Source organism: Macaca nemestrina, chromosome 12 (assembly GCF_043159975.1).
Source record: "Macaca nemestrina isolate mMacNem1 chromosome 12, mMacNem.hap1, whole genome shotgun sequence".
NCBI lineage: Eukaryota > Metazoa > Chordata > Mammalia > Primates > Cercopithecidae > Macaca > Macaca nemestrina.
In genome coordinates, this window is record NC_092136.1 from 120,146,429 (window position 1) to 120,172,688 (window position 26,260).

At 47.6% G+C, this 26,260-nt stretch overlaps 1 protein-coding gene and 1 long non-coding RNA gene across 3 annotated transcripts in view; one reads left to right on the forward strand and one right to left on the reverse strand.

Moving 5' to 3' along the window:
• Positions 1-22,768, forward strand: part of LOC105476350 (POU class 2 homeobox 3) — an 85,842-nt gene extending 63,074 nt beyond the window's left edge. Inside the window, exons 6-13 of one of the 2 annotated variants that reach the window (XM_011732194.2) lie at positions 2,741-2,823; positions 5,607-5,789; positions 6,221-6,362; positions 8,074-8,210; positions 9,985-10,146; positions 16,217-16,283; positions 18,107-18,242; positions 19,553-22,768. In XM_011732194.2, coding sequence (XP_011730496.2) covers positions 2,741-2,823; positions 5,607-5,789; positions 6,221-6,362; positions 8,074-8,210; positions 9,985-10,146; positions 16,217-16,283; positions 18,107-18,242; positions 19,553-19,592 — 950 coding nt within the window. In that variant the 3' untranslated portion in view covers positions 19,593-22,768. The remainder of the gene's footprint in view (positions 1-2,740; positions 2,824-5,606; positions 5,790-6,220; positions 6,363-8,073; positions 8,211-9,984; positions 10,147-16,216; positions 16,284-18,106; positions 18,243-19,552) is intronic. The other variant, XM_011732195.2, reaches the window with a different exon arrangement.
• On the reverse strand, positions 1-26,225 carry LOC105476351 (uncharacterized). The gene is made up of 3 exons (XR_984043.3): positions 26,161-26,225; positions 19,178-19,266; positions 1-314 (listed from the first exon to the last, which is right to left on the reverse strand). It is a non-coding gene; the product is annotated as an uncharacterized lncRNA (long non-coding RNA).
• Between the last annotated feature and the right edge of the window lie 35 nt (positions 26,226-26,260).

A 26,260-nucleotide genomic window follows, 5' to 3' on the forward strand; every position in this document is an offset into this window, starting at 1 on the left:
AGTCTCCTTCTCTGCTTCCCCTTCCCAGCCTCCTCTTGGGTGGTCTGGCCCACCTCCTCAATTTCGTGGTGAGTGGAGAGGGAAGGTGCAGGCGTGGAGGAGAGCTGTGCTGTACAGGGAGGGGAAGCGCCCTGGGAAATGCAGTACTGACAAGTCCCAATTCCTTGGAAATCTCTCCTGGACACAGATTCGGACTTGCTGCCTGGAAGCCTGGCTGTGATTCTATTTGGAGAGAGCAGCAGTGCCACCCACAGGTTGTAGAAAGGGTGTTCAGGTTTTCTTTGGCAGGGAAATTACAACCAGAGAACTTCTCCCTGGCCAAGAGCAAATAGATTGAACTATTAATAAATAGCTAACATTTCTTGAGCATGATGTGCCAGGAGCTCTGCTGAGTAATTTTTCTGACATTCCTCAAAATAACCTTGTGCAGTAGGTAGTCCTATTATGCCTCTGGTGACCTACTGGGAAGTTCCAGAACCGTTTAGCTGAGACCCATACTCTTGGCCATCACACTGTGCTGCCTGTCCCACTCCCATCTCCACCAGCTAGGGTCAAAAGTGATGGAGGGTTGGCCGGGCACGGTGGCTCATGCCTGTAATCTCAGCATGTTGGGAGGAGGAGGTGGGCAGATCACTTGAGGCCAGAAGTTTGATACCAGCCTGGCCAACATGGTAAAACTGTCTCCTCTAAAAATACAAAAATTAGCCGGGTGTGGTGGTGCAAGCCTGTAATCCCAGCTACTCTGGAGGCTGAGGCAAGAGAATCACCTGAACCTGGGAGGCAGAGGTTGCAGTGAGCCGAGATTGCACCACTGCCCTCCAGCCTGGGCGACAGAAAGAGACTCTGTCTCCGAAAAAAAAAAAAAAAAAGTGATTGAGGAAGCATAAACTCTCTCCTGTGGCAAGTCCCAGGTAGAGGCTTTGGAAATCCAGAATCCAAACAAAATGCAACTCTGCCTTCTGCCCTTAGCTCGTGCACAAATGAGTCATTATGCTTAGTTTCCAAGGCACCTCAGAATACTATGGTGATGAATGAGACCCTATTTGAATTTTTTTTTTTTTTTTTTTTTTTTTTTTTTTGAGATGGAGTCTCGCTCTGTCGCCCAGGCTGGAGTGCAGTGGCCGGATCTCAGCTCACTGTAAGCTCCACCTCCCGAGTTTACACCATTCTCCTGCCTCAGCCTCCCAAGTAGCTGGGACTACAGGCGCCCGCCACCACGCTCGGCTAGTTTTTTGTATTTTTTTAGTAGAGATGGGGTTTCACCGTGTTAGCCAGGATGGTCTCGATCTCCTGACCTCGTGATCCGCCCGTCTCGGCCTCCCAAAGTGCTGGGAGTACAGGCTTGAGCTACCACGCCCGGCCCCTATTTGAATTTTTAAGTGTTTATTTTGGTTAAACAATAAACATCATACTCCTTGAATGGAAAAGGGAAGGTAACAGTTTAATTTGTTTTCAGAAGACTGGAGAGTGACATGAAAATGACCCAGACATATAACCAGCTAGGTCAGTGTATGATGCAGTGGTGGAAAGACACTTCCAAATTTGGAGTCAGAAAAATTTATTGGTTTTTCAAAAAGTCACTTACTCACTGTGTGTTTTTGGGAAACTTACTGAACCTCTCTGAGCTTCCATTTCCTCTTCTGTAAAAATGGGATAATAGCAAGGCTCTGCCTCATGAGATTATTGAGAGTCACTTGAAATAATGCATGTGAAAAGGCTGTATCCATTTCAACTGCCATGTCAGAATTGCCATTAGTACCCAAGCCTCTCAACTCCCAGTTCAGGATTCCTTGTAAGAGATTTCTTGCCCATGTATTTTAATAATGAACAATGAAGCCCTGACTTTTTAGACTGAAAAGCATAAAGGTCAACATCAGCAGATGCTGTACATTGTGACCCAGAACAGCCTAGGGAACACAGACACCCCAAGGCGCTGTTGAGTGATAAGCAGTTGGGGTAACCAACCCCATTGTCTGCTTTGGCGGTTTGATGGCCCCACTCCTGCTGGGAGAGTGAGCCACCAACCAGGCAGAGCCCTTCATGTGCAATTTTCCCGGGGAGGATGGAGAAGCAGGTATAATACATACTGCCGTCTCAAAAAAAAAAAAAAAAAAAAAAAAAAAAAAACAAACATACTGCCCAAGGGAGTTTCCAGAGGCTCAGCCCTGGACTTTCCCTCATTTCTCAGCCCTCCCTCCCAAGTATAAAACGTCCTGGTTAGCCACATGCCTCTGGCTAAGGCCCACTGCCCTTTAGAACTGCATGGTCGTATCTGCTTGGTCTGGCATCCTCACAGATTTGCTTGGGCCTCTGTAGCCATCCCAGCTGCTTCTCCTGCAGGGAAAGCCAAAATCCTCAGCCCCAGCTTGACTTCTCAGCAGCCACCCTGCATCCCTTCCCTTCCTGGGTTTCTTCCACTCTGGTAATCAGATCCCAGAGTAGATCCTCTTGACCCTCCTTAGCCTCTGCACCTCTCCAGACAGGTGGGCAGGTGGAAGGACTGGTTTGGGGACTGCTGTTTACATGTCTGTTTATCCCTGTATCTGATTTGCCTCCACCTATATGTGGCAATGCCTGGCAGTGCTAGAAGGGCCTCTCCATGGGACTTGAGGTGGGTGGAGGAACCTGATCAGGTGGCAGGGGGTCGGGACAGTGATCATGGTGCCAAAGTTGTAGCACATGTCTTTCAAATAGCCTGGATTTTATTTGTCTGTTCCTTTGTCCCTCCCCTTTCACTCAGGTCTGCAGCCAAATCTCCTCCCCTTTCCACAGCAACAAAGCAGTCTCCTCCTCCCACAGACTGGGCCGGGACTGGCATCCCAGGTAAACAACCCCATTCTTCCTGTTTCCTCTAGGAATGTGTCAGCTCTCACTGAGTTTAACTCACTAGTTTCCCCCCTACCCCTTTAACAGGATACTAATCCCTCTGGGGAGAGGGGCCAGCAGGGAACTGTCCGTTGGCATAGGGGAAATCCAAGCTACAGCAAGGAGGGAGGGGACAATTTATCAAGTATCACTGGTGGGGCCACAGTTAGAACCCAGAGATTCCAGCTCCCAGGCCAGCCTCCTTCATGCTCCAGGCACCGAACTCCAGCCCTGCACAGGCCCCAGCATTGCTTCTCTGAGAGCCAGGCTCAGCTAACTTCTGAGGCACACCAAGATGGCCACGAACTCTACCTAGGTGCTCTCAGGGGCCAAGGGGAAGACTAAAATACCACAGACCTGATGTCCCAGACCACAAAGCCCGTGCCTTTCACCTCTGGGCCACTGTTCCAGATTGCCTCCTGCAGTGCGCACGTATATAGGCCAGTGGGAGAGGGGTTGTTTGCAGAGCTGCCATGGTTCCACACAGCACCTTTTTTCCAACTAGGAAAAAGGCATCTCTCCTTCTGGCCAGCGGTAGTCTCATGCCAGGGTGCACAGATTGGCGACAGCAGCATGAGCTGTATCTTAGCTGCCATTCTTCTCCTGATCTGGGTGCCCCTGCACAGTTAATAACCTGCACAGCTGCAGGAGATGGCTCTGCACAGATGGTTGGGCAGAATGGCTGGGAATGACTGCAGAGATCTCTGTGCTAAGAGCCGGGTGGCTCACCAAGAGCCCTGCCTTCAGAGAGGGCTGAGGCCACTAAAAGTACCTGGAGGGGAAGCTCGCCATCTAGTGGTTGAAATGTGGACACCAGCACCACGAGTGGCTCTTCCACCTCCTCCTGGCGTGGGTTTACAGCTGGAAGAGATCTTAGAATATTCAAGATCAACTCTCATATCTTATCGTATTTTGGCACGGAGAGACTGGTAGCAGAGAGACCACACAGAAGATTATGAAGATCATCCAGGGGAGGGGTCATAAAGGATTGGCTTAAGAGTTGTGGCAATAAGAAGAGGGGATGATTGAGGAGATGTTTTGGGAAGTTGAATCAGTGCAGGTTGCCAGTGGATTCAAGATGAAAGGAGGAGGGAGAAGGTCTAGCAGAGAGCCCCATAAGTCTTTGTCAAATGAAAGAACAAATAAAAGGAAGGTTCAAAGAGGACTGGGGCTTTGTCCTGAGGGTCTGGTCTATACCACACTCTCCTCACACATCCCTTCCCTGCAAAATAAGAACCAAATTCATGATGGTTTCAGACTAAAAGACCCTTCATTGGGGGAAAGACTCCTAAACTTCTCTCTGGTCCTTTCACCTTCTTCATGATAAGGATGCCTATCTGAATGGTAAACCTAAATATCCCAGAGGAGAAGAAATAATGTTAACCCTAGTATACACAAACTAAATCAAAAAGGAGAGAAGAGGTGGATTTAGCCCTCTGAGCTGGACACAGTGCCTGGACCCCGAGGCCCAGATTTCACTCTATCCTTGTGGAATGATAGATGTCTTTAAGATTGGATTCATTCCTGACCCCAAATAGGCACAACATGGTTCTAGGTTTAAGAGTACATTTTCCTATGAAAATAAGCTCAAGAAAGAATATCTGGTTGGGCACAGTGGCTCATGCTTGTAGTCCCAGCACTTTGGAAGGCCAAGGCAGGTAGATCGCTTGAGCCCAGGAGTTCACGACCAGCTTGGGCAACATGATGAAGCCCTGTCTCTGCAAAAACAAAAGTTAGCCAGGCAGGGTGGCACATGCCTGTAGTCCCAGCTCTTCAGGAGGCTGAGGCAGGAGAATGGCTTGAGCCCAGGAGGTTGAGGCTGCAGTGAACAGTGATTGTGCCACTACATTCTAGCCTGGGTGACAGAGTGAGATCCTGTCTCAAAAAAAAAAAAAAAAAGGAGGAGGAGGAGGACGAGGAAGAGGAGGAGGAGGAGGAGAAGAAGAAGAAGAAGGAGGAGGAGGAGGAGGAAGAAGGAAGAAAGAAGGAAGAAGAAGAAGAAGAAGAAGAAGAAGAAGAAGAAGAAGAAGAAGAAGAAGAAGAAGAAGTAGAAGAAGAAGAAGAAGAAAGAAGAAAGAAGAAGAAAGAAGAAGAAGAAAGAATATCTCCTAACATCCCAAATGAGATCAAGGTGCATTTTATAAAGGTACTGATTAAAATACCTTTGATTAAAAATAAAACACTTTCATGAAAGAAAATGGTGGTTTAGAAAGTAAAATGATGCACAAGAGTTTGACATTTCAGGAAAGTTCTATGAAGGCCACGAGTTCTTGGATATTCCCTGTTATCTTCAGTTAATGCCTGTTCAACACCTCAGTTACTCGCTTTATGGAAAAAAAAAAAAAAGGCAAGCAACCTTTTCTTGGTTCAGTTCTGTGATTTGTTTTGGGAATCTTTGTAAACAACCCTGCTAGCTCCTTTTATGGTAGAAAACTGAAAGAAGGAAGTAACCTGCTAAGACTCAAATAGTGAGTCACAGGCTAAACTCAGGCCACCTCCCTATCCTGCACTCCTGATGTTTCTACCCAGATATTCCAGTTATTTGCTATACATTCATAGAAACTTCAATCTCTACTTCCATGCCATTGGAAAAAAATAGGACTCAAATGTACCCAGGGTGTATCCAGGGATCTGTCATCCTCTAAGTAGGCCTATTAGTAAAAAAAAAAAAAAAAAAAAAAAATCAGAAATTGTTATTTATTGATCTTTGTGGTGGATCTGCTTGGCGTGTTTCCTATCAGGCAGTTGGGCGCCCTGGGCTGCCAGGATCCTCTTTAGAACCCCACCTGGAAGCATCCCAGCATCTCCCGGTGTCCAAGCATCTACCCAGCTCTGGAGGGGCCGATGAGCCCAGTGACCTTGAAGAACTGGAGAAGTTTGCCAAGACCTTCAAGCAGAGGCGCATTAAGCTGGGCTTCACACAGGTTTGGTTTTAGGGGAAAAGATAGAAGAAATTGAGCTGAGCGGCTGGAGACTGGGCTTCCCAAGTGCAGGTTTCAAGAGCGACCAGAGGCTCGATGTGTTTGGGGCCAGCTCATCGTGTCCCTGAGTTCTCTGAGAATAGGGCACAGTCGCCATTGGTAGGGAAATTGAGGACGTTGCTGGTGGAGGAGAATGAGAGGTGGAAAAGGGGCTGGCTCTCCCGAGCACATGGGCATGGTCCACTCAGAGTCTAAGGAGAGAAAGAAACCGATTCTTCACCTTAGAGGGAGGAGACTTGGAAAGCAGCTGAGCATGGGTGAGCACTCGAAGGTTCAGGCTGGCTGTGTGATCGATGCTAGGACCATGCAGGATGTGGGCAAACAAGAGGAGGAGGCCGCCTCTCATGTTCCTCCCCCTCGGTCCCCACGCTTAGGGAGATGTGGGGCTGGCGATGGGAAAGCTGTATGGCAACGACTTCAGCCAGACCACCATCTCGCGATTTGAGGCCCTCAACCTGAGCTTCAAGAACATGTGCAAGCTCAAGCCCCTGCTGGAGAAGTGGCTGAATGATGCAGGTAGGCCTCACAAACACAGATGCCAGGGGCCCTAGAGGGCTCTGCAGGGAAGGGCCAGTGACTTGTCATGTTGGGGCTTTTGGGAGTTGATACCTAACACCCCTTTCTTCTCCTGAGACTGGAGCCGATGGAGAAACAAGACACAGGGGACAGGCAAGTGTAGATGAAAGTGTCAGCTTGACTATTGAGAAGCCCTCAGAAGGATGTGGATTTAGGTCTGTGTCCATCAGGATTTGCCCCCATTCAATTCCTACCCCATCCCACTCAGCGTAGACCTTAGAACAACGTGCCAGCGACAAAGTCTGGGTCTGCAGAGCAGACACACTTATGCAGATTGCTGTCTGGAATAAGTCTAGGTCAGGGAAACAGCAATGGAGCCTCTAGGGTCTCACTGGGAGGTGGAGACCACAGGCATGACACAGGGTCTTTCCCTGGCTAGTTCTCGAGTAGGTTTTCAGCAGACAGGGACTTACTGCAACCCAGGTTGGTCAGGAAAGCCTGACTGCAGGGGTGGGGTTTGTGGGAGGACTCAGTGAGGGGTGGTGGCTGGGAGGCATTCCAGGAGATCAAGGGTATAAGCCAAGGGACCACACGTTTGGAATAATGAGCGGAAGAGTATGGCAGCAGGGACTAGCATAAGATGGGGCTTCTCAACCTTGGCACTATGGACATCCTGGGCCAGGTCATTCTTGTTGCCAGGGACTGGCCTATGCATTGCAGGATGTTTTGAGCATCCCTGGTCCCTACCCATTAGTTGCCAGTAGCATCCACCCCCAGTTGAAACAGCCAAGAATCTCTCCAGACATTGCCAAATGTCCCAGGGGGAGTGGTGGTGATGCGGAGTCCCCCCCGGTTGAGAACCGCCAGCCTAGGCAGAGAGAGGGAATGAGCCAGTCTCCAGGGCTGGGCTCTATTCAGTAGATTCACGTGGATTGGTGGTTACACTGGAGAGGGAGGAAAGGGTGGGGCAGCCAGCCAGGGCTGTTACTCCCACGGAAGGGCCTCTACACACAAGCATGGGAGGGGGCAGGAAGTTCCCCCCACAGGCTGCCCCTTAGACAGCCTTTATGGAAGCACTGAAACGAGCGAAATGATCCGAAGGTCTTCGAATCTCTGGAGAAGGGCCCTGTGACCAGTTCTAGTCCTCATCAGATGCCTGAATCCTTCCTCGGGGGTATCCCTCCTATGGCCCCTACAGCCTTAGCTCAAACATTGGCACTGGCACGAAAATGCCTCCAACACCAACAGTCTGCCACGAAGTGCCATTGCTTTTGGCTCCAAATCCCATTTCACATTTCGCTCAGTATTCACATCCAGGCATATCTGTAAACAGCAGCCTCACCAGTGTTACTCATAGGAGTCCTGCCAGTGTCCACTTACACCCACATGTGCCACCGATGCCTGGGCATCCCTCAGCCATGACCCCAAACACTGGAGACACTGCTGTGGGGGCCTCAGAGGGCCACGGAGGGTCACGGAGGGCCACAGAAGGCCATGGGGGGCAATGGAGGGCCACGGAGGGCCTTTGCCCTGTGCAACGAAAAGAAGTGGGATTCTTGGTCTGTTCTGGGCTCCCTGCTGGGGGAGGGTATTGCCCCTGAAAATGCCACTGCAGAGCCCATCGGGAAGGGTTGTTGGACCTCAAATCCATGAAGGCACCAGCCACTCATCCCCTTCTCTGAGCTTCCTCTGCTCCTTCGTGTCCCTGCAGAGTCCTCTCCGTCAGACCCCTCAGTGAGCACGCCCAGCTCCTACCCCAGCCTCAGTGAAGTATTTGGAAGGAAGAGAAAGAAACGGACCAGCATCGAGACCAACATCCGCCTGACTCTGGAGAAGAGGTTTCAAGATGTGAGCAGCACCTTCGGGTGGGCATGGGTGGGCTGCCTCATACAGGTAGGGGGAGCAGACACGGCACAGGCCGCTTGGCACCAGCCCCTCAGCACCTCAGACCTGCCCTGGGACACAATCAGAAAACACATTATCCCACTCCAGGCCCCCAGGTATTGGAGTGCAAAGCTGCTCGCCATCTCAGGTTCCAGGAACCTCCTCCTCCACTGACCCTTCTTGCCCTGACATCTATTTAGGACTCTGTTTTTCTCACCGGGAGATTTAAAGAACGGGCTGTAGGGTCCCAGAACACAGTGTATCTCCGTATCCAGCTGAAGTAAAGGGAGTAAAGTCAGGGGATTGTATATAAATTCTCTATTTTCTGTGCAGTACATTTTATGTTTTTCAAATTATAAATATAATAAATGCTTATTGTAAGCAATTTGGAAAGTACAAGGAAGTAGAAAGAAAAAGAATATTCATCACCAAATGCCATCTGACCTCATTTCCTTCTACTCTTCTTTTCTGTGTACATTTAAATACTTGTCATCATGTTATACACCTACATTTTTTGGAACTTGTAGCAAAAGCATATTTTTGAGCCAGTGGAAGCTGTGAGCCCTGTGCAAGCTGAGAAACAGATGTGGCCTAACCAGCACCTAGCCAGGCTCCCTTAGATCCCAGCCTCCAGAGCCGCCATGGGTACCACACATCTCCAAAGGCCCCAGGCCTCCAGGACTGCCGTCCCTCCGGCAGATTCCTCACATATTTGGCTCAAAGATTTGGTGCCCACATCCAGCTAGCCGAATGACAACAACTGGCTTTTCCTTCTTTTTAGGCTTCCTAGAGTGGCAAGGTTAAGGGAGGGTGTAGGAGTGGGGGAAAGTGGCTGGGGCTAAAGACCAGGTGCGAGGGACCAGAACAAGGGAGTGGCACCCGTGTAGCATGTATTGCTGTGCCACAGTCCTGATGGGTCCATGTGTTTTAGCTTTCTCATTTCCTGCTTTGAGGCAGGAGGACAGGAAGAAATGACAAGGCAGGCCAGGCGGCGGTGACTCATGCCTGTAATCCCAGCACTTTGGGAGGCCGAGGCAGGTGGATCACCTGAGGTCAGGCATTCAAGACCAGCCTGCCCAACATGGTGAAACCCCATCTCTACTTAAAATACAAAAATTAGCTGGGCGTGGTGGCGCATGACTGTAATCCCAGCTACTCGGGAGGCTGAAGCAGAGAGAAATGCTTGAACCTGGGAGGTGGAGGTTGCAGTGAGCAGAGATCACGCCATCGCACTCCAGCCTGGGCAACAGAGCGAGACTCCGTCTCAAAAAAAACAAAAAAAAGAAATGACAGGGAGAAGGACATCAGATTATCAGATTATAAGGAAGAACACAGAGAGGAGCAGCAGCTCTGGGGACTCTGCCTGCCCCACGTAACTCATGCATGGACTCCTCTCCTCCGAACTCATGAACAAAGGAAAGACAGCCTACATCTGTGGAAACCCTACTTTGTGTCAGGCCCTGTGCTTGGCAGTTTACACACATTTTCTCATTTAATTCCCACAATAATCCTATGTGGTGGGCATGATTATTCTCATTTCATAGATGATAAGACAGGCTCAGAGAGGTTAAGGAAGTTTCCTAAGGACATATAGTAAGTGAAAAAGCCAGTATTTCATCCTAGGTCTGACTCTAAAGCTTTTGATCCATGTATAGTTGTATCCTGTTTCTTTGGGACCTCTGTTCCCCACCCCTGATTCCCTTTTCTTGACCATACTCTGTCCTTTCGGTCCCTATAGAACCCAAAACCCAGCTCGGAGGAGATCTCCATGATTGCAGAGCAGTTGTCCATGGAGAAGGAGGTGGTGAGAGTCTGGTTCTGCAACCGACGCCAAAAGGAGAAGCGAATCAACTGCCCTGTGGCCACACCCATCAAACCACCTGTCTACAATTCCCGGCTGGTGAGTGGCCAGGAACCAAGCTGTCTGCCAAGAACTGGAGGGACATGATGCTTGGAGGGGAAAGTGGTGGCTGCAGGGAAGAAGGGGAGCATCCAGTAAATAAATAAGCAAAGAGATGCTGTATAGAATATAGTATAAAGAACACTAAAGAAGGGCGAGGGAATAGAAGGGGATAGCGGGGAGATGCTCTTTCAATAGGGAGGTCAGAGAGGCTCTCCCTGATAAGGGTGTGTGAACAGAGACCTAGAGTTGTCAGGGAATTAAATATGTGGATATCTGGGGGAAAGAATGTTCTAGGCAGAGGGCCTAGCAAGTGAACAGATCCAGTATGCTTAAGAAACAGCAAGGCAACCAGTGTGGCTGGGGACAGAATGAGAAAGGGGACCAAAAGTAGGAGAAGAAGTCAGAGAAGAAACAAGAAGCAGAGCGCCCAAGGTCTTGGAGGCCATTGAAAGGCCCCTGGCTTTCAGTTTGGGTAAAATGAGAAGCCATTGGAGAGCTCTAGCCAGAGAAGGCTGAGCTGGCTAACACGGGCTGCTACGTGGGGAATCATCTGTGTGGAAGCCGGAGACCAGTTAGGAGAATGACAGTGGTCAGGCTGTGTGATGGAGGCTTGGCCTAGGGTGGTGGCCATGGAGGTGAGGAGAAGCAGTTGCATTCTGGCTAGACTTTGACGGTGGAGCAGCATGATGTGCTCAGATACGGAATACAAGAAAGGAAGCAAAGATGATTAAAAGGGTTTTGGCCTGAGCAGTGCATTGGAAAGCACTGCCATTTTTTTTGAGATGATGAAAACTGCAGGAAGAGCAAGTTCAAGGAAAAAAGCTAAGAATTTGGGGCTGGTCACATTAAGTTGGACATACCTACAAGGCATCCGAGAGTAAGTATGAAGGAGTTATATCTGTGACTCTGGAGTTCAAGGGAGAAGCCAGGGCTGGGAACAACTTGAAGTTCTAGGCAGACTATGAAGTTTAGGGGGCAGGAAATATCTTTTCCATGCAGGGAGAAATGGTACCTGGAGGGTGGGGGTGGGAAGCTTCTTCTCTGGGGATGATGATGGTTGAAGGTTAAGGGAGTTGGGGAGAACGATGCTGCCCTTCAGTCTTTCAGCACTGTAAGATGGGTGAAATGCAGCCTTGTCAGGGAGGAACACAGCTGTTTCCCCAAAACTACACCATTGTTGATTCTTTTTTTTTTTTTTTTTTTTTTTTTGAGACGGAGTCTCACGCTGTTGCCCAGGCTGGAGTGCAGTGGCATGATCTCGGCTCACTGCAAGCTCCGCCTCCCGGGTTCCCGCCATTCTCCTGCCTCAGCCTCCTGAGTAGCTGGGACTACAGGCGCCCGCCACTGCGCCCGGCTAATTTTTTGTATTTTTAGTAGAGACGGGGTTTCACTGTGGTCTCGATCTCCTGACCTTGTGATCCGCCTGCCTCGGCCTCCCAAAGTGCTGGGATTACAGACTTGAGCCACCGCGCCCGGCCATTGTTGATTCTTTCACCAACCAGCTACCGACTACCTTCTATATATTGTGCCAAGTGCTGGGGATACAAAGATAAATATTGTTTGTTCCCTGTCCCAGAGGACCTCACTGCCTAGCAGAGGAGCAGGTAAATAAACGAATGGAAAACAGCATGATCATTTCTTCAGGAGAACTTAGGAGCGGCAGCTAACCAGCCTTGGGAGCTGGTGTTTAGGACAGGCTTCCCCAAGGAGATAATTAATACCTGAGCTGAGTCTAAAGGATGAAGAGGAATGAGAGGCAAATAAATGTGGGTGGAGCTCTCCCAGGGGCAGGGACAGTGTGGCAAGCTCACAGAACTGCAAGTGGTTGAGTGTTGAAAGATGAGGCTGGACAGATCAGAAGGGCCAGACTGTGCAGGGATTGTCCACAATGCTAAGGAACTGAAAGTTTGGGGGAATCACTGAAGGATTTTCACAGGATATTGGCATGATAATTTTCTCTTTTTTGAATGATCACTCTGACTGCAGGATAAAGGACTGCAGGATAAAGAGGCCCAAGATGGGTTTCAGGGAGGCCAGTTAGGATGGGACTGCAGGTAGCCAGTAGAGAAAGACTGAGGGCAAAGCAACCCCAGGAGGGAGGAAAGAAGAGGGTGGGAGGGATTCCAGAAATCATTAGAAGGTCTTGGTTAATGAATGGAAAGCTGGATGGGGGCAGGGAGAAGAAAAGGGGATCCTCTGCGATGACTCTTGGCGTTCAGGCTGGGCTGACTGGGTAGATGGTATTGCCATTTACGGAACAAGCAAACCAGGAGGAGATGGCTTGGGAGTGGCAGGAAGTGATGATTTCAGTTCTCATGTCATCATGATGCACAGCGAGGCTGCAGGACACCCATGTGGGAATGTCCTTGGGCACTTGAGATTATGGGTCTGGAAGTGAGACTGGAAGGCTGGGATGGAGACACAGACTAGGGAGTCACAAGTGTGCAGGTGGTGGTTGAAATCCTGGGTGAGGAGGAACTCGCCTATGGAGTTTATGTAGAGGAAGCAAAGAGCAAAGACCTTGCCACCAGCTTTCGCGAGATGGGCAAAGGAAGAGCATCAGGGAAGAAACTGAAAAGGAGGGACCAGAAAAGGCAAGAAACTACAACCAAGTAGATGTGAGGAGTGTTGGGCAGGAATGAGCCCCATAGGAGTGCCCTGGGAAACAAGAGGAAAGACGCCCAAATCAGAATGGGGCCCGGGAGGGTGAATATCTAATTTGTTTGGAGAACAGATTAGTAATTAGCAAGAGTAGTGTACAAGGCAGAAGGAACAGCCTGTGAGAAGGCATGGAGGTTTTTTATTTTTTATTTATTTTTATTATTTTTATTTTTCTGAGATAGAGTTTTGCTCTTTTTGCCCAGGCTGGAGTGCAATGGTGCGATCTAGGCTCACTGCAACCTCCACCTCCTGGGTTCAAGTAATTCTCCTGCCTCAGCCTCCTGAGTAGCTGGGATTACATGCACCCACCACCAAGCCTGGCTAATTTTGTATGTTTAGTAGAGACGGGGTTTCACCGTGTTGGCCAGGCTGGTCTCAAACTCCTGACCTCAGTGATCTGCCCGCCTTGGCTTCCCAAAGTGCTAGGATTACAGGTGTGAGCCACCGCGCCCAGCCTGAAGGCATGGAATTATAAAACAACATGATGCATTTGGGAAATCGCAAGCATTTCAGTCTGGCTAGAGCAAGGGGTTCATGATTAAAATTAGAGGGGCTGATGAGTGTGGGATCATAATGGGCCATGGATGCTGAAGTACCCTAAACTCTGTAAGGGATCATTAAACATGCTAAGTTGGAGGCAAGATGATATTCACTCATTATTTCTTCCTTAAGCATTCACTGAGCACCTACTATATGTTTGGTACTGGGGCTCCAGTGGTGAACAGCACACGTGATCCCTGCTCACAGTGTAGCAGAAAAACAGATACTAAACAAATGCTATTTGTGATGAAGGCTTAAGAGAAGAGGTACAGGTATATGAGGTGCCTAACCTAGTCCAGAGTGTCAGGAGCTTCTCTGAGGAATGATGTTTACACTGACACCAGAAGAATGAATGTCACCATTGATATTAACAGGGAAAGTGTCTGAGCTGGGGAGGCAGGGAGGAGTGAGGGGAGGGAAGAATATTCTAGGTAGAGGAAATAGCATGTACAAAGGTTCTCAGGTTGGTGGTGGGGTGGGGTAGGCAGAAAGAAGCATAGAAGGCCAGAATGGGCTGGACACCAGGCAGTGCGGGTGTGAATGAGGAGGCTGGAATGGTAGGCAGGGGCTGGATTATGTCGGGCATCGTAGGCCTTGTTAGGAAACTTGGGTCATGTCATAGGAACTTTGGAATCTTGCAAGATTGGACTTTATTTAGAGCAGATGAGAAGTAGTAGGTTCTCCCTTTGGTTCAATACCAACCCAGGACATCAACATGATGAGAAATGGAGGGGGCCGAGGGAGCCAAGCAGGGGCCCCGTTCCTCATCAGCTTTCATTCAACACATATTTACTGAGCAGCTGTGACGTTCCAGGGACCGTAGAAAGCACTGGGGGTGTGGCAGTGAACCACACAGGCGTTACCCTGCTCTCTTGAAGTCTACAGCCTAATGGCAGTGAAGGACATTAAATAAATAGTTACACTAACACTGGTGATGTCATGAAGGGAAAGGAGAGAGAACATTTTCTGATCCTATCTTTAGGTCTCATTGAGACAGTCCCTTGGGACTAGGACATAGTTTCTTCTGCTTCTGGAATAAAATGATTAGCAGGTGGGAAGGCAAAATGGTGCAGATCAGTGTGGGCAGAATGCTACAATATATCTAGAAAATAAAAAAGGGGGAACCATATATATGTCTGTTTGCATATGCCTAGCCTGTTTCCAGAAGGAAACAAGTTGGCCGCAATGACCAAATACATTATCATTTATTTAAAAACAACAACAAAGCCAGGCGCGGTGGCTCACGCCTGTAATCCCAGCACTTTGGGAGGCCAAGGTGGGAGGACCACCTGAGGTTAGGAGTTCAAGACCAGCTTGGCCAACATGGCAAAACTCTGTCTCTACTAAAAATACAAAAATTAGCTGGGCGTGGTGGCGGGTGCCTGTAATCCCAGCTACTTGGGAGGCTGAGACAGAAGAATCACTTGAACCCAGGAGGCAGAGGTTGCAGTGAACCGTGCGTGATTAGCACCACTACACTCCAGCCTGGGTGACAGAGAGAGACTCCATCTCAAACCAACAAGAACAACCACAACAACAACAACAACAACACATGTCTTGGGTGTGACAGCAGGGAGAGGAGGAGAAGAGGTAGGGAGATTATTGATAGCACCTCTTACCACTCTGCCACCCCTCCCAACCTGTGCCCCACACCCGTCTCCACCCTTCACAGGCCCTCAGCTTACTGAGGAGGCTCATTGTATAAGGAAAAGTAAATGAAAACAGGGAAACCATTTCTGATTAATGAGGAAATGAGTACATGCCGCATCCTGTTAGGATGGGATCTTCCAAAGTGGAGAGAACAGAGCTACCTTTCAATAGCCTTTGCAAACACCTGGTCAAAGATTCCCCTGTTAGCATGAGAAGAATAAGGGGCAGTGAAAATACACAGATTTTAGCTCAAAAGAAGAGTTGAATAATATCTAGAAATATATAGCAGTTGATAGCTTCTTCCTCCAGAAAGGGAGAGAACTAGCATTTAACAAGCTGGGACACTCTTTGCCAGCTGTTGGGTTGGAAGATTTACAGACATTATCTCATTATGTCTTAATTAAAATATATAATGGAAGTATTGCTGCTATTTTACAGATGAGAAAACCAAATCTCAGTGGGGTTAGATAACTTGCCCAAAGTCACACAGATAGTTGTGGAGTTGTCTTACTCCCAGACCTGTTGGGCTCCAAAGTCTATTCTTTCTATTACATCTTGTTCTAGGATAGTAACAGTGAGGAGGAGGGTCCTGAATTACATGGGAGGGTAAACAAAATTATCCCAGGTCCCTTTCTAATCTCAGAGCTGATGATGCTGTGAGGTCTCCAGGGCAAAATAAAAATCTTCAGAGACCAAAGTTCAGTACCTCCGGTTACCTGTGGAGAGTCCATGCTCCATTCATCTATCAGAGTGGGAAAGCCCGAAAGAGGCTGCTAGGCTGAGCAACCCTGCTGTCCTAAGCAAAAGCAGGGTTCTTTTAGGGAAAAAGCAATGGAGACCAGGAAACAGCAGGCAACCAGCAGTATCTGCCACTGCAGGGCCCAGGAGGCTTGTCTTGCTCACCTCCGGGGCTCTCAGGCAAGGCAGCCTTCGGCTTGGCAGTGCCAAAGAAACTTTATCAGGCAATACACATTGTCAGGGGCTGTCGACACCAGGGAACTTCCGGAGCAGACTGGACCTGGTTCTGGATGCCAGTATGTGGTCCAGAGGCCTTCCCATAGAAAGGAGGATGGCGCGTAGGTTTGGGGCTAGGAAATAACCAAGGAAGCCAAGCTCTTGGTCTCTGTAGAGTCTGGGACCTACTGTCTTTGGAGAATGGTCTGAAGTTGGAGAAGGGAGCAGAAATGGACATTTACAAGCTTCTGTTGTTTTTCAGGTATCTCCCTCAGGGTCTCTGGGTCCCCTCTCTGTCCCTCCTGTCCACAGTACCATGCCTGGAACAGGTGAGCTTTAAAATGAGATTTCTGAATAACACCAGAATTCTTTTAAAACATGGGATATTAGAACTGAAAGGTATCTACCTAAGTCAGGATCCCATAAATGCATTTCAAACGATATTAAAATCTGTGTTGGGAAAAAAGGGTTCTATGATCAAGTAAATTTGGAAAATGCTGAGTATGCACAGTTTAAACAAGCGTATTTTTTTGTTGTTGTTGTTTTGTTTTGTTCTAACTGCAGCACTTCTAAGCACTCAGGTGCATAACATTCCAAAATGAACTGTATGGAAGGCCCAAGGAAGGCAAGGCTTCCTAAAGTATACTCTATTCCTCAAAAAGTACCTGATTATTTCAAAGAACTAGACAGGATGATCACATGCCCAGGGTGGCCAGGATAGTCCCAGTGTCTGCTTCATGTCCTGACATAATTATCAATAGTACTTCCTTCCACTTTTCTATTTTTTTTTTAATCTTTGTCTTTTTTTTCTTTTTTTTTTTTGAGACAGAGTTGCACTCTTGTTGCCCAGGCTGGAGTGCAATGGCGCAATCTCAGCTCACTGCAACCTCTGCCTCCTGGGTTCAAGCGATTCTCCTGCCTCAGCCTCCCCAGTAGCTAGGATTACAGGAGTGCACTACCATACTCTGCTAATTTTTTGTATTTTTAGTAGAGACAGGGTTTCTCCATGTTGGTCAGGCTGGTCTTGAACTCCTGACCTCTGGTGATCCACCTGCCTCGGCCTCCCAAAGTGCTGGGATTACAGGAGTGAGCCACTGCACTCGGCTCCCTCCACTTTTCAAAGTGTCTTAGGGTCTTAGTTTGGATAATAAAATATATGCCACCCTATTCATAGAACACAGTTTGGGAAACACAAACACAAGAGTTAATCCAGATACAAAATCTGCCATTTCACAGAGGATGAAAATGAGTTTCAGGAAGGTGAAACAAATCAGCAGCCACAGAGCTGCTGAGTGGATGGCCAAGGACCAAGACAGGGCTGAGGTCCCCTCACTCCCAGTTCATTGCTCTTTTTGTTTTTGTTTTGTTTTGTTTTTTGAGACAGGGTCTTGCTCTGTTGCCCAAGCAATGCGGTGACACAATCATGGCTCACTGCAACCTCGAACTCCTGGGCTCAAGTGATCCTCCTGCCTCAGCCTCCTGAGTAGCTGAGACTACAGGTGCATGTCATCACACCTGGCGAATTTTTGTATTTTTTGTAGAGACTGGGTTTCGCCACGTTGCCCAGGTTGGTTTTGAACTCCTGGGCTTAATCGGCCCTCCTGCCTCGGCCTCCCAAAAGTGTTGGGCTTACAGGCATGAGCCATGAGCTCAGTTCATTACTCTAGTTTCTAGAAAACCATGCACCTTTTCTTGGTGGAGTCAGGAGAACTAGAGCAGCTGGCAATCTTTCATGGTGGCCTCAAGTTCTCTTTCTCCCCTATGCACTGCCTTTCTTTCCTCCTCTCTTCCTTCTTGTTCTTTTTCTCCTCCCGCCTCTTGGTCCGGGGCTGCATGTGCCCAGCCTTGGGTGTGTCCCAGAGTAGGATGATTTTGGCATCTGTCCTTGCATTTGGCAAGTCTTAGACTTGCAGAACCAGCCACACCACTCTCCAGGGCCTGGGCTGTAGAGAGCATTTGGATGAGAGCCCCTCTGGGTGTGGGCAGAAGTTGATGCTAATGAGGCAGGAGGTAGTCAGGTGGGTGTGGGTAGGGAGAGGGTGAGGTCCCTTTGGGGTTACACCAGGAAATTTGTGTCTGAGGGGCTATGTCCCAATGTCCCGGGATCCAGCAGTATTATTTTCCCCTTGTTTTTGCCTCTCCTTATCCTCAGTAACGTCATCCTGTTCCCCTGGGAACAACAGCAGGCCTTCATCTCCTGGCTCAGGACTCCACGCCAGCAGCCCCACTGCATCTCAAAATAACTCCAAAGCATCAGTGAACTCCGCCTCCAGTTTTAACTCTTCAGGGTAAGGTGGAGGGGAGGGTGCAGAGGCATCCCAGCAGGGCCAAGGGACATGTGAGAAGCTGGGCCCATGCCTTGGGAAAGAAAGCTTGTCATAGATAGGATTGGAAAAGAGGAATGGGGTGGTAGAGAGAGGACAGAGCGACAGCCAGACTGGACTTTATCCCTAGCGAGCAGGGATTTTAAAAAGAAGCTTCAGTCAGTGAGCCATCCTGGCAAGGAGCTGATGTCAACAAAGCCAAAATTTCCATCCTTACTTTGAGGGTGGAAATTTCCAAACACTCATGTCAGAAAGGGCCAGGTCCTTTGCTGGGCTTCATGCGAGGAACCCAGTTTTCAGGAGGTTCTGATGTGAGCCTAGAGCTTAGGCACAAAGAAAACCCTGGGCTTCAAGCATGGCTGACACAGGGAGAGAGGGAAGTGGTGCCAATTCCTGTCCCCCACTCCCACCTGGGATGCAGTGAGGAAGGCAGCCTCCTAGGCTTCAGTTCCTGACGCAAAGAATCTACTCTAAAAAGTGTTCTCAGCCGGGCGTGGTGGCTCAAGCCTGTAATCCCAGCACTTTGGGAGGCCGAGACGGGCAGATCATGAGGTCAGGAGATCGAGACCATCCTGGCTGACACGGTGAAACCCCGTCTCTACTAAAAAATACAAAAAAGTAGCCGGGCGAGGTGGCGGGCGCCTGTAGTCCCAGCTACTCGGGAAGCTGAGGCAGGAGAATGGCATAAACCCAGGAGGCGGAGCTTGCAGTGAGCTGAGATCCGGCCACTGCACTCCAGCCTGGGCGACAGAGCGAGACTCCGTCTCAAAAAAAAAAAAAAAAAAAAAAAGTGTTCTCAGAGCTGATGCCTTGTGAGAGAGAGAGATTCTGCCTTGATTCAGAACAAAACAGAGATGTGTAGGTTACAGACCTAAGTTCGCCAGAAAAGATGAACCCACCTGTCCAAATCCAGGCAGTTCAGCAAGGCAGCCAGCTCTTATTGGCCAATTATTGCATAGCCCGAAACAATGGAGCTCCTCACCTACCCCTACTGAGAGAGAGAGAGAGAGAGAACCATATAATATACATTACTAGCTTTAAAAAATTGCTTCGAGGTATAATTCATATACCAGAAAATTCACCATTTTAAAGTGTACAGTTCAGTGGTTTTCAGTATATTCACAAGATTGTGCAACCATCAGCATTATCTAATTCCAGTATGTTTTTATTACCCCTCCCCCCAAAAACCCCTATACCTGCTAACAGTCACTCCCCATTCCCACCTTACGCCATCACATTACTAGCTTTAGGATTGACTTCTTTCTTCCTTCCAGATCTTGGTACCGATGGAATCATCCCACCTACCTCCACTGAGACCAAAAAGTTTCTCCGACTCCACCGGGCCCTGTATTCCGCCTGGAAGGAAGGGAATCATGCCTTCTATATACAGACAGATTGCTTTCCGAAGAGTGCAAGAAAATCCCCACTATCAATGAATCCAGACTCTTGCCTTCTTCAGGAGCAAGGGCCTCCGGAGATCCAAACTGTGATTGAACCAAGTGCAGACTCCCAATGCTCTTGAAATATATAGCCCCTCCTAGGAGCTTACCGTTTTCACCTTCCTTGCCTATGCCCTTGCCTTCTACTTCCAAGTATTTTAGTCAGCTTCACTGTGGCAATGGTCTTTCAGAGAAAAGACTCCTTGCTGTTAATCTCCAACTCATCTGTGGGCTTCTGGGGACAACCATTTGGCTGGAGTGCCAAACACCGGAAGTGGAGATAATAGTTTTGACTCTGAACTTGGCCACAATCCCTGAACTGATCCCAAAATCTGTGAAAAGATTTGAATCTGATATCTCCACCAAAGCCTTGATGTTTTCTCTGTACAGCTAAGTTTTTTGACGGAATCTTCATCTCACCCCATTTTCTTTTTAACCTCGCCCCCTTTTCTACAACCAAATCCGTTCATTATTGTGCCCTTCAGGTCCCCTCCTTTTTGCAGAAGGCGTAAAAGAGCTGCCCTTGGTGGGTGCTCTGGGCATGTTGCGCTGCCCACCGGTGCCCTTCTGTCTGTCCATGTCTGCCTAGGGCTCAGGAGTGCCTGTTCTTTCCCTCTCTCTCTGTGTTTCTCTTTATCCTGTCCCCTCTCCTTTCTCCTGGTGGCAGAAAAGGAAGAATACAAGAGCAAACACACAATAATGACGGTGGCAAAGTACCTGTATATAGCCCTTTCCCATTTTTTTGCATTATGTTCTTAACTCCTTAATGTGGAATTTTCCAGCAAAATGTTTAACTCAGGTGTGATTTTTGAAAATGTCTCTGTAATATTTTATCTTCTTTAAAAAAAAGGGGGGGGGAAATACCAAAGTGTGAAATACTGTGCTAGCTTCCAGAGTTCCCACATGGGCTGGAAACTTTTTTTTTTTTTTTTTGAGACAGAGTCTCGCTCCCACCCAGGCTGGAGTGTAGTGGTGTGATCTCGGCTCACTGCAAACTCTGCCTCCTGGGTTCAAGTGATTCTCCTGCCTCAGCCTCCCAAGTAGCTGGGATTACAGGCGCCCACCACCATGCCCAGCTAATTTTTGTATTTTTAGTAGAGATGGGGTTTCACCATGTTGGTCAGGCTGGTCTTGAACTCCTGACCTCCTGATCTACCCACTTTGGCCTCCCAAAGTGCTGGGATTATAGGTGTGAGCCACCATGCCCTGCCTGGTCTGGGAATCTTTGTTAACTTCTTTGGGAACATTATCTCTAGAGTCTCCTTTTTTGTGGGCCAGTGTGTAGAGATGTAACATGAAGCCATTCCAGAAATGGTAACATAATAAAAAAGAAAAAAAAAAAGACAGCATATCTAGGAAACTGTTGAGATTCAAAGGAATCTCACTGTTCCTAAATAAATGTGTATAGTGATTATGAAAAGTATTCCACTGTTGATAAGAAGAGGTTTAGATTCTTGTTCTGTGCCTTTATGTCATTGTGGGGGGCATGTGAGTGCATAGAATGAAACAGGATGGCAGAAAATGTTTCAAATTGGGACATTAAGTGTATTACTTCCCAAACTGATGCTAAAGATGACACACATTATTACAGGGCCCTGAAGAATTCAGAGTTGTTACTCTCTGTAACAGAACTACCTTGAGGGCAGAGTAGGCAAGAGATTATTTTAAGTGGGAGGATGGTGAATGTTTAAGGTAAAGTCATTTGAACACTTAAGCGGTGGGGATTGAGGCTGATGTCTCATGTTTCAGATACCCTCAATGGCAATTATCCATTACTCACAACATAAAGCAATAAATAGTTAAGGCAGAGGATAATTTAATAATCACTTATTAGCCAGGCTTGGTGGTGCACGCCTATAGTCCCAGCTACTGGAAAGCCTGAGATGGGAGGATCTATTGAGCCCAGGAAGTCAAGGCCGCAGTGAGCCATGATCATGCTGCTGCTGCACTCCAGCCTGAACAACAGAGTGAGACCCTGTCTCAAATATACATATTTGTCTCATATCTATATATTATATATATGTATGTATGTATATATGGCTTCAGAATGCATTGTGACTTTTGGTGAGGAGGTTGAAAGGCAATGAACCTATTCTTGTGGTTTTTCTTAGATTAATACAAATTTAAATAGTTACCGTTGGAGCTTGCAGTGAGCCAAGATTGTGCCACTGCACTCCAGCCCAGGCGACAGAGCGAGACTCCATCTCAAAAAACAAAATAAATAATAAATAGTTACCATTGCTGAGGTAAACGCTGACCTGTGGGAAAGAGAGGCCCTTCAAAAATGTAATGACTGATAGGGAAAAACTATTGGGATTAAACGCTTGTTGCAAATAATAATATCCACACAGGAAATCTAAATATTCATAATCAAGAGTTAACCGCTCCCTGATGTTTGAATGGGGCTTTAAAAATTCCTATTTCATGTCATGAAGTGGGAGAAGGCCTACTGGTAATGTTTCCTTTCTCAAGAAAAGATCTAGTTTAAAGGGGCCGGGTATGTAGCAGAAAGACAGCAAGAGGAGCCTTCGGCAGTACTTTAAGTACATACACATGCACGTGTGCATTCCTCCCTGTACGCTCATGGATGCCAGAGCCGACCCTTTTCTACAGAAGTCCTGGCTGCCTTGACATCCTGCTCAGGTGAGTGCTAAAAGCTGATCCTCTGCATTGTCCAAAACTTGGATTTTCATCCATTTGCCCATGATTTTTTATGAAAGAAATAAACAGAATTGTAGCCTGTTCAGACTCCAGTAGCTTTCCTTGCCAACTGACTTGGACATTGCTGAGCAGAATCAAGCCTGAAAGTGAGCAGGGTCACCTTTCATGTCTGCATGATTCTGTAAAATCTGTAATTCCAGGGAAGTTTAACTGAAGCTTGGTTCGCCACCTCAGCATCTAACTAGGGACAAGAGAATCTAACAGAGACCACCAGTCATTGCCAAAGGAGAAATAAAAAAGATTGTTGCTGCTGCATTTCAAATTGTATTTCATACTCTAATGTTTAGTTGACTCAAAACGGGTGGGCCCAGCTGTGCGCCCCTAAGACAAAGTAAGGACTTTTGGTCTGACTCAGAGACTGAGTTTATTAACCCCAGGACTCAAAGCAGGGACCCTGGCCGGAGCTCCCAGGTTGCCAGGGCTCCTCATGTGCTCTGAGTGCCCCCACCATAGCTCACTTACTGACTCTTCTGCCTCTTCCTTGTGTGGGGGGACCTCCTTGCAGTTGAGGCTTTTTTTTTTTTTTCTTTCTGTATCCCTGTGGCTAACATTGTGACTAGCACATAACAGGCAATTATGTTTTTTAAATATAAAATTCCCTTCTTCCCTCTAAACTTTTAACGCCCTTCACTGAGATAGGAGTTGTGAATACAGGAGAATACAGTGCACACCTGCAGGAATTTTTAGGTAAGTAGAGGCAGCATATCTCAGTGGTTAAGGGCATTGTCATGCCAGATCCCTATTGACTTCAGGAAGGATAGCACCAGATTCAAGAGGCCAAAGACCAAGAGCCAACAAACACGACATAGGATTTGTTGAGGGGAACTTACATAAGAGGGATCCAGTGGCAACAGGCTGGACAGGAGAACCACCACTGCCTGGAGAAAGCATGCAGTTTATATAGCACTTTCATCTTACACCCTCCCACTAACAACCTCCACCTGGCAACATTCATTTCACATGAAACAAAGGGCCTTAGCCCCCTGTATGGCCCATGTTCCAAGGGCTGGGCCAGGGGCTCAGATGTTCCTCATAGATAAGGAATGAATCTCTGGGTTGGCCACGCTTGGAACACTAGACACACATTCAGGTGCGTCTGCACCCAGGGTCATCCTCAGGGTATACTTAAGGTTAACTGCAGTTAGGCGCATCTGCCATACAGGCATGATCTCCAGAGTCATATTGCCTGGGTTTGTACCCTACTCTGCCTCCTACTAACCGTGTCACCTTGGGAAAGCCTTGACTGCTCCATGACTCAGTTTCTCACCTGTAAAATGGAGATAACAATAGGTCCCATCCCGTATAATTGTGAGGATTAAATGAGTGTGTGTGTGTGTGTGTGTGTGTGTGTGTGTATATATATATATATATAGTGCTTGGAACAATGCCTGGTACATTAATAAGAGCAATATAGGTGTTATTTGTGATTATTATTCTCATTGTTATTAAATTGGCGGAGAGCTTCCCGTCCCCTGCTCTCCTTAACAGCCCAGAATTTCTGGGGGATGCTACTGTTGACAAGGATCTGATTCGGTGGAACAGGGATTGTGGCCAAAGATAGGTACATCAACAAAATTTAATCCCAGGTCATGAAGCTTGAACCTAGAATCCCCGTCACCCTAGGATAAAAGCCCAATATTTTAGGAAGAACTGGCTCCTTCTCTTTTCCCTTGCCCCCTCAGCCTTTAGACTCCTGAAGACTTTAGTACTCTGTTCTTTCATGGGAAACGATGGCAGCAGGAAGAAAGTCCAAAATCAGATGCTAGAAAAAAAAATACTGCAACAAAAACAAATGGGGGAAGAGGTTGAGCTCTGCATACTCTCCATTCAGTGAAGTGGATCCTTCCATGTTTTACTTCTCCAGACTATCATTACCTGTTATCCAGTCTATCCCAACACTTGTGTAACAGGCCTTCTCCAATTCATCTTACACTGATTTTAATTAAGTATTGCTAGAGCTGGGGTTCTCAACTTTGGTTGCACATTGGAATCATCCAGGGAGCTTTTAAAATGATTGATATCAACACAGAGATTCTGATTTACTTTTTTCAGAGTGTGGCCTGGGTATTAGGATTTTAAATAGTTCCCAAGTGATTCTACCATGCTATCAAGGTTAAGAACTATGGCCCAAATGTGTATAAGAATCACTGGGGAACTTGTTAAAATGCAGATGTTGTTTGGTAGGTCTGGGGTTAGGTTCTGAGATTCTGAGTCTCTGATGAACTCTAAGGTGATGCAGATTTTGCTGGTCCATAGACCACACTTTGAGTAGCAAGGGCTTGGAGAGCATGATAATATGATTCTCTTGTTCAATAACATCATGCGCTTCCACATAAGGTATCTCAGCCTGGCATCTTAGGCTGGCATCATAGGCATTTAAAGACTCTAACAGCAATGGTTATCAAATGTGATCATCTGAATGACTTCTGGGCAGGTTTAAAAAATACAGATCCTTGAACCCTATACCAAACCTACTAAATCATAATATTCAAGGTACAGCCTGCATAAGGTATTTGAAAACACTTCCCAAGTGGCACAGATGATCAACACACTTCAGGAACTGTGACACGCTTCCGAGATAGTTTTCCAGACTCATTTCACATTGATTCAACATACAAACATTTATTGTACCTGCCTCATGCTAGGTCCTACGGAAACAAAGATGAAACCAGTGCCTTTGCCTTTGAAGGGTTGGTAAGATAAACAACCAAAACTAGAATATTTACTATTCCCCAGGCATGGTCTAAACACTCACATTTCTGCTAATGGTCGTCTTCTTTTGAGATTGTCTAGGTTCCTCAGCACCCAGGATTGCCTGTCCTGATCAATCAAGGCAGACACCGTCTTTATCCCATTCGAGCCTCCATTCTTATCGCTCAAACTTACTCTGCTCGGTATTTTTTTTTTTTTTTTTTTTTTTTTTTGAGACGGAGTCTCACGCTGTTGCCCAGGCTGGAGTGCAGTGGCGCGATCTTGGCTCACTGCAAGCTCCGCCTCCTGGGTTCACGCCATTCTCCTGCCTCAGCTTCCTGAGTAGCTAGGACTACAGGCGGCCGCCACCGCGCCCGGCTAATTTTTTGTATTTTTAGTAGAGACGGGGTTTCACTGTGGTCTCGATCTCCTGACCTTGTGATCCGCCCGCCTCGGCCTCCCAAAGTGCTGGGATTACAGGCTTGAGCCACCGCGCCCGGCCTCTGCTCGGTATTAAAATAGAACCAGAGAAGAAAAGGATTTACCCAACTTGAAATACAACAGTTGGCATTTATGTAGTGACTTCCATGTGCCAGTCATTGTTCAAAGCACTTTACATACGTAATATTTAAAAAATTCTCAAAATAACCTTATGAGATAGGTGTTATTACTATCCCCATTCTGAGGATCGAGGAAAGGCAGGCAACAGAAAAGTAACTTGCCCAAAGATATACCAAGCAAGGTTCACTCTCAAGACTTATGCTTTACTGCCAAGTTGGTGACAGGGCTGACATTGGAATACTGTAACTTCTAACTCTCAGGCCTGAGCACTTTCCTGCTCATCAGTTCCTGTTTCACGACTTAAATTCAAGCACACGGGCGAGAACAATGTCTTACATCCCCCACAATGCCTAGTCAGGCTGCAAGCACTTAGTAGGTACTCGATAAATTGATTGCATGAGCTGTCCTATTGAGGGGAGGGGAGAAGTGGATAATGATTTAAACAACAACAGCTAAACAAGAGCAGCGACCTGCAGGTCTCACGTCACCGCCAGATCCCTCTTGACTCCCCCGCCGGAGAAGGAGGACCCTCCCGCGCGCTTTCGGAAAGTCGGTGTCCCGGCTTCGGCT